The sequence below is a fragment of the Cebidichthys violaceus genome, unplaced genomic scaffold (genome assembly GCF_023349555.1).
Source record: "Cebidichthys violaceus isolate CVI_PGR_0920_01 unplaced genomic scaffold, fCebVio1.0.p SCAF_72, whole genome shotgun sequence".
Taxonomy (NCBI): domain Eukaryota; kingdom Metazoa; phylum Chordata; class Actinopteri; order Perciformes; family Stichaeidae; genus Cebidichthys; species Cebidichthys violaceus.
The window spans coordinates 123,337-135,042 of NW_027176950.1; the positions used below are offsets into that span (position 1 = coordinate 123,337).

Below are 11,706 nucleotides of genomic sequence, written 5' to 3' on the forward strand. Positions count from 1 at the left end.
AGCTTCGGGACATGAGGAGTGCAGGTGAGGCGTACCAGGTGGAACCTCGTCGTCACAGAGGTCAGATTCAGGTTTCAAACCGTTTTCACTGAGAGCTGCTTCAGCCTCTGTGAATTAAAGGTAAACCGGAAGTCAAGCTGGAGGTGTATTGTGACGCTGCTGTGAAAAAAAAAATCACTTTGAACACAACCAATGTTCATGTGAGCTGTGAAAAAGAATTTTTGAAGTGGTTAAAACATTCAGTCTGAGTTATCTATCAACTGTTTGTGCAGTAAAACCATTAAAACCTGTTAAAACAGATCTAAAGGCTTCATGATTAGATTAAATACATATATGACACCAAATTATTGCTTTAAAATGCATATTTTATCCAGATTGAATTCAGATAATTGTTCTTGGCGGTAACCTCTAGGTGGGTTCTAGATGAAACCCATTAAATATAGAAGAAGAAAGAATAATCAGACTAATTCTTTAAGACCCTTGCAAAGAATTAGGTCAGTATAGTCTTTACTTCAATACCGTGTTGAAAATATTGAGACAAGACATCTTTACTGAGTTGTGTACTTGTACCTGCAGGCTTAACTTCTATTTCAGAGTGTTTATTTACACAGATTTATATATTTTATGTTTATGTAGGTTACAGACAACATGATGATTCATTAATACTCTTTGTGTTTGTGTCACATGATAAATGTCAGTCCACTATTCTCTCTCTTTTTGTTCTGTTTTTGGTCTCCACCACCAAATATCTGCTGAACGCAGCTGGTCTTTAACTGAGTCTGTCTGCTGCTTAGTGTACTGTTTTTACAGCTTTCATGATGAACAAGACGCTATGAGAGCGCTGACAGTGATAAACAATAAGATGAAACTCTTTCTAAAGCTGAGAGGAGCTGCAGAGAGATAACCTCTGTGGGTTTCTCTCTGTCACAGACGCCATGTTCTACATTAGATTTACTGACTTTGTCATATCTGCGACACGATAAAAGATTTAGAAAAATAGAATAAAATGCATTTTTGTATTTGCCACTTTAACTGCATTTATGGGTAAAATTAAGACTGACAGGATAACATTTTAAATTGATTCCTAATTAATTTATGAAAGGAAATTAAATTTCTTAACCCAATTTATTGCTCTGAACTAAACACAACCACACAACAACATTTACACTACAAATATGACACTTCCTAACTACGTCTTCTACTCTCTTCTACAGATGCATGAGATACTCACGTAGTGTTTCACCGCAGACGGGCGGACCTGACTGTGTGTGCTGCTGCTTCCTGTTTGTGCGTGAGATGATGGGAAGTGAAAACGGGGAGAACGACTGCACCAGTGAGGGCTGTAAACTGGGAAAAGCTAGGCTACGCACTAATTGGCCGCACGGTTGATAAGAAGGGATGAGAGGGGAGAAACTGAAAATGATTATTAGCTATTGAACAATCCGCCAGGACCGTTATTTATTTATCTAACTGTGAAACTGACAAACAAGACATTTATTTATCCTTTCAGGATTTATCATCACATGTGGCTTTATCTTCCTGCGCGTCGTTAAGAGCCTGATTGTTTGATGGAGACAGGAGCTCGTTCTGACCCAGATTACAGAGCACAGTGCAGCTGCAGCCGGGCACTCGGGCCAGTGAAGCATGTCTTGTATCCATTATGTAAAGCTGATTAAAACAAACGCAGCTGAAACTGTGGGGGTCTGCCCCCCCGACCTCTACAGACCACGGTGACTTTTAGTAAAACTGTACATGAGAGATTTGACTCGTTGAGATCATTTAGGAATATATTCTGGGATTAAAGCGCTAATTTAAAGCCACAGTGACTCGGATTGACTTTTAAACTAAGGGCCTCAAACTTTACCCACAAGTCAGCTGGGTCACATGACAAAACATAAAAACCCACTGACAATACTATGACAAATAAAAAAATAGAATAAAAATAAATCCTTACTCTCATTAATTAAATTAATAATAATACAAATATTGTTCATTATAATAATTATTTAATAATTAATACAAATTCTAGGAAATAAATTATATTTATAATAATAATCATAATAGTAATAATAAAGATAAAATAACAATATAATAGTAATAATTAGATTTTATTTATTTTTATAAAATAATTTCTATCATCTTCCCTCTAATTGCCGAGGTCCCAAATCACTGGTTTATAACGGCTTGCTTTCTATAAGTACTTTTGTACACATTTTCCTCATTATGATTAATATATATATATTAAAAAGTGGATTATTGTATGTAAATAAATGTAAACTTGCATTGTTGTTGATTTAAAGAGCTACATTCTCAGGCGTTGTTGTTGTTGTTGTTGCACATAAACAATATTAAAACAGATATTTTTGTGAAGCTGTAGGTTGATATCAGAAAGATCACTTGTTGTAACCTTGTAAACTAAAATATCATGAATGATAAATTAATTTTTGTGTATTTCTAACAGTTCACCGGCAGAGAGGCGTTTTTATACGAGTGCTGGCGTGAACGTTGGATGCTGCTGAGCTGAACCGCGATGTAATGATAATACAAATGATGTCATCAGGATTACGTCACCGTGTTCACGCAGCGCTGCATGAATGAAGTCATCCAGCAAGGGCCAATCAAATACGTGCAAGCAGATCACGTTGTGACGTGAACGTAGCTTTTTAAATAAAAGCGACTTGACTCGTACCTTTCATGATGACCCCGTTCTCCTGGCGGTGCTGGTCGTTGATGGTCATGTTGGCTAAGGAGGAGGTCATGGTGTCTCCAGAGCTGTAGCTGTTGGGGGCGTTGTTCATGTAGTCCATTGCCAGTCGCAGGTCGGGCTGCAGGGAGAGCGGGGACAGAGTTAAGTCCGGGTTGTCTCACATTGGCAACAAGTCGTGACACATTTGCTGACCCACCTGGTTTCAAAGATTAAAATATAAGCATGACGTGCACTTCGTGGACACTTTGTCTGTCCAGCGTGCAGAACTTAGTCCGTCACCACCGAATGTAAACAGACACTGAAGACCAGTTATTTATACTTCCTGATGTCGGGTCGGCGCTTCGTGTTACAGCCTGACTGATAAAAATAGTCCCTTCTGCCCATGTGCACGTCGTCCTCACTGTCATTAGCTTCCTAAACAAGCACCTCTGAACAAGTTTGTTTCATGTTCTATCATCATCATCATCATCATCATCATCAAGATGCTAATACTATAGATACTATAAATAGATAGTGAAGGAGGAGGTATTCACATACTTTACTTAATGCCACGCTGTTAAAATACTCTGTTACAAGTAAAAGTATGTAGGTGTAATCATGAAAATGTAGTATTCAAACTGTGACTGTTCTATTATTATATATACTTTTATTAGATTATTATCATGCATTAATGTAAATTAATGTTGGTGGAGCTGGAGCTCATGTTGAACTATTAACTAATGATTTATTATTTTCACTATGGAATAATGCCCTGATCATTTTCTACATTAATTGATTGTTTGGTTTGTAAAAAATAGTGAAAAATGCCGTCACAACGAAACATTATCACTGATACGTTAGCATTTAATAAAACTGTTAAAAGAAAAAACAGCGAAACATGAACCATGAAATGTTCCCTAATAATCATCAAAACGGCCGACAATTTATTGGCTTTACTGGCTAATAGTTCCAGCTGTACTTGAACAAACTGTTTGATATTTAAATTTATTTTAAGAAACATAATATTTCATAAGCTCTTCATGTGTTTTGTGTGCAAAAATCTTAATTTGTAAAATAACTAAAGCTTTCAAATGTAGTAGACGTACAATATTTAGTAAAGTAGAAGTATGAAGTGGTATGAAAAAAAAAGACCCAAGCTAAATACAAGTACCTCAAATAGAAGTACACAGTAAATGTACTTAGTTACTTTCCACCACTGTAACAGTAAAAGTCATCAAACGCTTCTTCAACCGGCGAGATGCGAGTTGCGTCAAATCTTGTAAAGAGAGGATTACACGTCAGATTAAACACAAGCCTCTCGTTACATCAGCAGTTTTCAGTTTGAATCTTTTTTTTTTTTCCACTGCCCTCAAACACACACACACACACACACACACACACACACACACACACACACACACACAGGGCTTATGGCGTAATCGTTGTCGGCATCCAAACTGCTCTTTCCGTGTCCGTATGTTGAAGCAGCTTTGTCGGCCTCTGATCGTCGTTTGGACCCTCCTGTCTGTGTTTTCACTTTAATCTCTCGGAGGTGCTGCACGAACCCAAACACAGTTTATAGTATAAACTGGTACAATAATCATCAGTCAATATCACGCAGCAATAAAATAAATAATCTGTGGCTTAACTCATGTTTGTCAGTGGCGGAAAGTAAACGAGTAGATTTACACAAGGCGTTTACTTTGGTACGGTTGTACTTCAGAGGGAAATATTGTGCTTTTTACACAACTACTACATTTATTTGACGGCTATAGCATATAGTTACTTTACAGATATAAAGCTAAATATGATACGTTCATAAAATATAAAACATTCTTAAGATTAAACTCGTGATTCCTGACATTTTTGTCTTACAAAAGTCTGCGAGTAGTTGGGCCTCTTATAACATTTCAAATGGATTTATTAAAATTTTACAAAATAAGTAAAGCCCTAAAAAAATGTATCCAGATTTGTGCATCAGAACTTTATTTGTTCTTCTTCTTCCCATTAAACATCTCGCAACCTTTAGATTCACCTGGTGACCCTTCAGAGGGGCCCGAGCCCAAGTTGAGAAACCACTGGACTAAAATAAAGTAGTTAAAACTAACTTCACCATCAGTATCAACAAACTATGTTATATACATAATAATAAAACCTTCGATACTTTAAGTACATCTTGTGATAATACGACTAGAGAGTAAAATCAGACTTTGAATGCAGGACTTTTACAGCTCTTCACCACCGAGTGATGCAACGGCCTCTTCACGACCAGCAATGCCTAAACTGTTGCTGAGGTGACTCTACTTGGCTGACCCATGTGACCTTCCCTCTGTGTATGTTCATGCGGTATCTGCTGACCTTGCATGTTTTAAACAGCGTCACACATTCAGAGCAAACAATGAACGGGGAGAACGTGGTGGCGACCGAATCGGGACAGAAAACATTTAAACTCCTCTCTCTCCCGAGTGTGGATTCATCCGCCACTGAAAGTAGTCCTCCGACAAAATGCACAATTCCCTCCAGTTTGAGAGGTGTTTGATAAAAACTACAGTGACCAGCTGCTTTATAAAATTCCCTGAGCTTTATTATTTTGTTATGATTTTTACCTAAACCAATCAGAAGCCAGCGACGCATCCGTCCTGCCGACGTCACAGCAGCAGCGTCTGTTAATAGTTGCTAACTTAACCAAATCTACCAATTTTAAAGAGTTCAGTAAGTTCACTCACGGCAACCGGCACCGCTGCGTCGCCATCGATCTCTTCCACGCTTGCCGCCATTTTCTTGGTCGCGCCTTTTGTAGTTTTTCTGGCTCTGGCGCGGGAACATAAAGTCCCCATTGTTGATCCCGCCCACAGAGCTCTGATTGGCTCTGTTGGGTTTTTTGTTTTGTCCAAACAGTGGAAATTTGATTCGCTGAAATAAACCAGGCAGCGATTCAAAAGGTTTGGAACGAGACTAACTGATTTGTTGACAATAACAAAAACCACACCAGACTTCTCCTTTAAAAAACTGCATTTAAAAAAAACAAACAGGAGATATTATAATAATAAAAGAGAGAGAGATATATCTGTGTGTCCCATAGAAATCCTAATGAATAGTGGACTCTCAGTGCTCCCGGACAAAACTGCCATTGTGGCATCACACATGACAGACTCCAAACAACGAGCGCTCCTGCCAACCAAGACAATCCACTCCGAGGAGCCGCTCACTCTGCATCCGGGAGCTCAGAGAGCAAACAATCTCCACGCTGATAAGAGCTGGATCCTTGACCTGATAACTGTGTGTGCATTAGTCTGCAGTGTGGGGACATTATTCCACTACATATCTCTGGAACTTCAGGCCTCTCAAAGACTCTGCAAACACTTTTCATTTCCATCATTTTAACACAAAACGACTCACACATTTCACCTGCTGCAGAGAGGGAACGTGACAGCGCTCTTTGTCGCGGCTTCATGAGGGGGAAGAGGCCGGAAAAGGTCAGCTGACGCAGCTCGATCCTCTCAGGGTCGTGTGAAAGTGTAAAGTTGGCGCCGAGCAAAACCCGGACTAGAAGACGGATCTGCGAGGACGCTTCGGTCAACAGGGACGTTGGTTCCAGGAGCATGAAGCCAAACATGCAGCCTGAAAACTGCTTTTAACCCCTCGATGTTCATGTGTGAAGCACCAAAGTGGAGCAGAATGAAACGCCGACATTTAACAAAAAGATGCGTGGTGTTTTTTTTGTAGCTTGACCCATAGAAGGGAGTCATAAAACAGTGAAAAATGAACTTCGCATGTTCTCAGAATCCAAGATGACCTCTCTTTGTCAAACAAACCGTCCAAAAATTTGTTCATATAAGAGACAGAAAAAAGGGCTTTTTTTCAGCATTATTTGCTTATTTGCGTAGATTAATCAATTAGTCAATCTACAGTTAATTAATCGGCAACAATTCTGAAAATCAATTATTTTTTTAGCATTCAACCAAGAAAAAGATGACAAATATTCTCTGGTTCCAGCTTTTAAATGTGAGGACTTGCTGCATATTTTCAGTTTTACGTCATAAGTAAATATCTTTGTGTTTTAGAGACCATTCTTAAGAAATGTCATCTATAATGGACTAACCTTTCAGCTCTAATGCACGACAGAAAATACAACGGAAACCTTAAAGATAGTTTGTCTTTGGGGGACATTTTGGTTGTTTATCGATTAAATATCACAAGTTTAGTCTTTAAAATACTTATTCTGTCTGACCAGCAGTCAGTAAAAGATAATTACACAGTGAGATTTTTTGATAATTAATCATCAGTAATGTGGATGTAATGATTAGGTGGGTAAAGTAAAATAATAGCTAAAAAAATCGAATCATATCCCTGAAAGGAAGGCGTTGTGCATCGTCCTGCCGGCTCACCGGCGCTGCTCGCAGCTCAGAGACAAGGATGCTGCTCTCATGCTCCACTGCTTCTGCATCTCTGACCTACTTTCCCTTCAGCACTCCCTCCCTCAGCCCTGCAGACCGGCTCTACCGCTCTGTGACGTGGTGGAGGAGCTGAAGGTGGAGCTGAGGGGGGGGGGGGGGGGGGGGGGGAACGACACACGTTTCCTGTTCAGCAGCTGTGATGCCCGGTAGTCAAATATATTCTCCACCTTTGTTTTCTCTCCTCCAGGATGTAGAAACCACACCCTGCTGCTCTCAACACAAGACATCCGTTACATAACGGAGGACGATCTCTCGGTGTGGAATTCTAAACATGAGGAAGTCGTCTTGTGTTGTCATGGTGGAGAGAGTAAAGTCATCTCCAGCTGCTACATGTTTCAATATGTACACAAGACACACACACACACACACACACACACACACACACACTCGTCTACTGGTGAAATGAACCAATCCTCCGTCAGCATGGAGCCAATTAACTGCACAAGAATGCAGTTTAAAGTTCGCCGTGGCATTTGTTCTTCTCTTTAACGAGGCAATCGTTGAGTTTTATCTCGTCTTTTTCTTCCTGTTCACCGGAATGAACACACACATGCCGAATAAAAAGTGTACCATTTGTCTGGAGGAAACGCCTGGGAATCCATTTGTCTTTACAGAACCGTAAACGACAAAGACCAAACTTTATGTTTGATTATCCAAAATTTGAGTCAATCAAAAGACCCCAGAAGAAGAACATTAGGCCTGCAATTAAATAACAATTCTCATTGTCAGTTTCTGTTTTGGCAATAAAATGATACTTTCACAATTTCCCAAAACTCAAAGTGACGTCTTCAAATTGTGTGTTTTCTTTGTTCTAAATCTATATATATATATATATATATATATATATATATATATATATATATATATATATATAGTTTGCACTCACATAAAACCGAAAAAACAGCAAATCTTCACATTTGAGAAGAATATTTAGCTTTTTTTTGTGCTCAAAAATGACCTAAAACATGAATTGTTGCAGATGAATTTCCCGTCTCTCGACTAACCGATGAATGAACTTGTAGTTTCAGCTCTAAATCAGAAATCTGAGTCTAAAGAACGTGTGTGAAAGCTCGTCTAGAGAAGTAATTCCAGTGATGTTGTTGGTGTTGCCAGCCTAAGCCCCTGAGGCCGAGGCCGATGAGGTCACCTCTGGACTCCAGCCTGCAGGAGGCAGCAGCCCGTCTTTGCTAAATAGACTCGTTTCATAACGCCTGACGCTGAAGCCGACGACTCAACCGATAGTCAGACGCCGAATTCAGACGAGTGATTGTTTCAATCAAAGGTCTGGAGTACGACAATGAACCTGCATCTTTTGTTATGACTCGTCTCCATCGTCCACCGACATTTATTATGCAAAGCAGTTCAGTGCTGCAGCAAAACGCATGTTAGACAACTCAGTTTATTTCTTTACTTTGCTGTCAGACAGAACTGAAGCTGTTTTCTATGCTCTCTCTTCAAAGACAAAAAAAATGTAATATTGGATTTGAATACATAACGGCAGCCAGCACTGAGAAGCTACAGAATGACAGAGAAACCTAAACCAAATGTTCAGTACAGACCACCAATAATTGTAGTTAAACATTGAATATTGAAGGATAGTCTAGTGGTCATCATCACGTTTAAAGGCTTTTAGCCATAGATGCCGCCGGTGTTTTGGTTCAACGAGTGACCGTGTTAACTTGTGACTCTCCCTGAATGCGTCGCGGCCTCTCGTAGTGACGGCAGCTGTTGGAAACAACAACAGAACCACGGAGATGTCCTCGTGAAATCTATTTTAAGTACAGACTCATCCGTGTTTATTGTCCACGCCGAGCAAAACCACAGACGCATTCGGCTGAAAGTCACCAGTTAATACGGCCGCTCGTTACACCGAAACACCTGTTGCTCTGAAATCATCGTGATCCCGTCTGATTTCAGTAGAACTCGAGCACGCTGCTATCGATGTTCTCGATTCTGACAACAGAACAATGCAACAACCACACATGTTGATGCTGCTAACAGTTTTGATTCAATGTTTGAAGCTTGAGAATCGTTTAGGAGGCTGCCGCAAAAACACTGCTTCTTGATTTTTGACGATGTGGACTATAAAAGTGCATTTCTGTGAGTGTCCTCCTCCGTGTCGTCCTTTACAGCAGCATGGATTCTGTTCAGCACCTCAACACTTTGAAATCCGATTGGAATCATATTTCACACAAACTTCTAATGTGGTTTGGATCCTATTCGCCGTCGAGACATTTAAAATCAAACTGGATTTACTATAATACAGTTATAAGAATAGACTGTGTATAAGAAGTGGATGTAGTCATCGTGACGTCACTCATTGGTTTGTGGACGTTTTGAAGCCATGAGTTCAGCAATTTCGCCGTCGCCATCTTGTTGTTTTTTGCAACCAGTGAACAGGAAGTGACCATATTTGGACTGAGGAGAGACCTGTCAATAACTGTGTAGCCCCGCCCCTAAAGCATACCCTGATTTATGGTCTGTTTGACTCTAAATGGACCATCATTTACTAAATGAACATCATGCTGTATTGAAGAAGACTTGAAACTAGAGAAGTCGCCCCCTGATGGACACTAGAGAGAATGCAGCTTTAACACATGAAGCTTTGACTTCACTTTTCAGAACCGGAGGTTGTCGTCTGAGTTATAAACATATTTAAAAATGTTTTTACTTGGTTTTCTTACTTGAACATGAGGTTTAGCTGTTTTAGTGTTCATTGTCTGCCTCATACGTCCTCCATGAAGACGTCCATTCATGGCGGTTACTCTCTGGCGGTTACATGTGAGTGTTGCATTCAGATGCATTTGCAAAAACTACAAGTTCAGCAGTTCTTTGGGAGTGTGTGTGTGTGTGTGTGTGTGTGTGTGTGTGTGTGTGTGTGTGTGTGTGTGTGTGTGTGTGTGTGCTGCTCTTCTGCAGTAACAACTCGTTCCAAAGCGCATGCAGAAGGCTGTTATGTGTCTATTCAAAGATTAACAAAACGACACTGAGATGTCTTTCATTCATCTGGCGGGTTGGAGGAATGGCTTCCAGCTGCAGACCACAACATGCCCCCCCCCCCCTCCTTGTTTCACAAATCAACGTAAGAAGAAACTGTCTCTCCCGGTGAGGATGGAAAGAGGTGTGTCAGAGAGACTATAGGTATTACGAGGCTCTGACCGCTGACATGCGAGCGGCGCATTAAGATCATTGTTCTCATCCGGGGTTCGTGGTTGAAAAGGCTTTCCATGCATGCACCACGCTGCGCCATCAGGATCCTGTCCGCTGACCCCGGGGCCGGATTACAGAGGAGCCCATATGTGTCAGATAAGTAGCCCGGTTCGCTGCTCGAGACGCTGCTGCTGCGCGCGCTCTCTCCTCTGTTGATCAAATGAAAAATGGGCTTGGCATTTGCGCACAGGGCGCCCCCCCCCCCCCCCCCCCCCCCCCCCCGACATTATGTGCTCTCTAAATACTGCTCTCTAAATACTGCAGGACATATGAACATACATGTAAATGAAATGCAAAACACCAGAGGGGTGTGTGAGCATCGGGTTTGATGCTGTTTGCAGAATAAAAGGAGCGGATGTGTGCTGCGATGCTGGAAACCATGTAGGCCCTCAGATGCAAAAAAGAAGAGAAAGATCCAGAATAACGGGAGCGAGGGAGAAAAAAAAAAAAAAGCAACACGTTCACACTCAAATCACATCAGACGACACAAAGACAAGAAAGCTGCCAACATGAAACCATATATTAGAGGAATAACATCGCGTTATTGTCCTCTGGGAGCCGTTAATAACGAGATTATAGAATATTCTGGAGGATTAGTCTTGTCACAGCGCGCAAAGGAACAATCTGAGTCTGGAAGAGAGAGAGAAGGACCTGCTCCGGAGGAGGAGGATGGAGACATTTTTGTTTTTGCACGGAATGAGGGAGGACAAACACGGCCGTGTTAGCGGAGGGAGGTGATGGCGACGGCCGCAACAACACGTTTCTCTGATATCTTGTAGAAGGAGGATCGATGGAGATGGAGATCGCGAACAATTCAATAAAAACATAAACGCACCATAAACGCGCAAAACAAGCCGCTGCAGGAGGAAAGTGTGCAGCGAATATGTATTTCATTCACGTGCATGATATTTCTATACGTGTGTAAACGCTCAGAGGCCCAACCTCTCCCACCTCAAGCAGAAAATATATATATATATATATTAAGTGACAAGACGAATGCCGATGGAGAAACACGACGCAGCGCTTTGACCCGCTGCGATGTTCCGGTTTCAAACGCGCTGATGTCGGATTGGAACAAATAACAGAAATATGTCTCGGTTTTTGGGTTGTTTTTCTTACCTGGGTGCAGACGGCGGTGTTGTGTCTTCAGCAGCAGTCGCTCACCGGGCAAACACGGCTTCTTCTCGTCGCAGTGCAGCGGGCGGCCGGAGGGGGGCGCTGCTGAGTGGAAACGGGCTGCAGTGAAATGCAACCTGTCTGCTCCAAAAACCAGCCATCTGGTTCCATGAAGGGAGTCAACAAAGAGCTGCTAACACGAGCTATGAAAACACAACACGTTGTATATGATTAATG

The 11,706-nt window shown here is 41.2% G+C and overlaps 1 protein-coding gene across 17 annotated transcripts in view; it reads right to left on the reverse strand.

Annotated features, from left to right (window-relative positions):
• Positions 1–11,563, reverse strand: part of mapta (microtubule-associated protein tau a) — a 34,007-nt gene extending 22,444 nt beyond the window's left edge. The window contains exons 1-3 of one of the 17 annotated variants that reach the window (XM_068736770.1): positions 11,473–11,563; positions 2,690–2,825; positions 36–107 (exon numbers count right to left, since the gene is read on the reverse strand). In XM_068736770.1, coding sequence (XP_068592871.1) covers positions 36–107; positions 2,690–2,807 — 190 coding nt within the window. In that variant the 5' untranslated portion in view covers positions 2,808–2,825; positions 11,473–11,563. Of the gene's footprint in view, positions 1–35; positions 108–2,689; positions 2,826–5,412; positions 5,883–11,472 lie in introns of those variants that run through there. The other 16 variants (XM_068736764.1, XM_068736765.1, XM_068736766.1 and 13 more) reach the window with 16 other exon arrangements.
• Between the last annotated feature and the right edge of the window lie 143 nt (positions 11,564–11,706).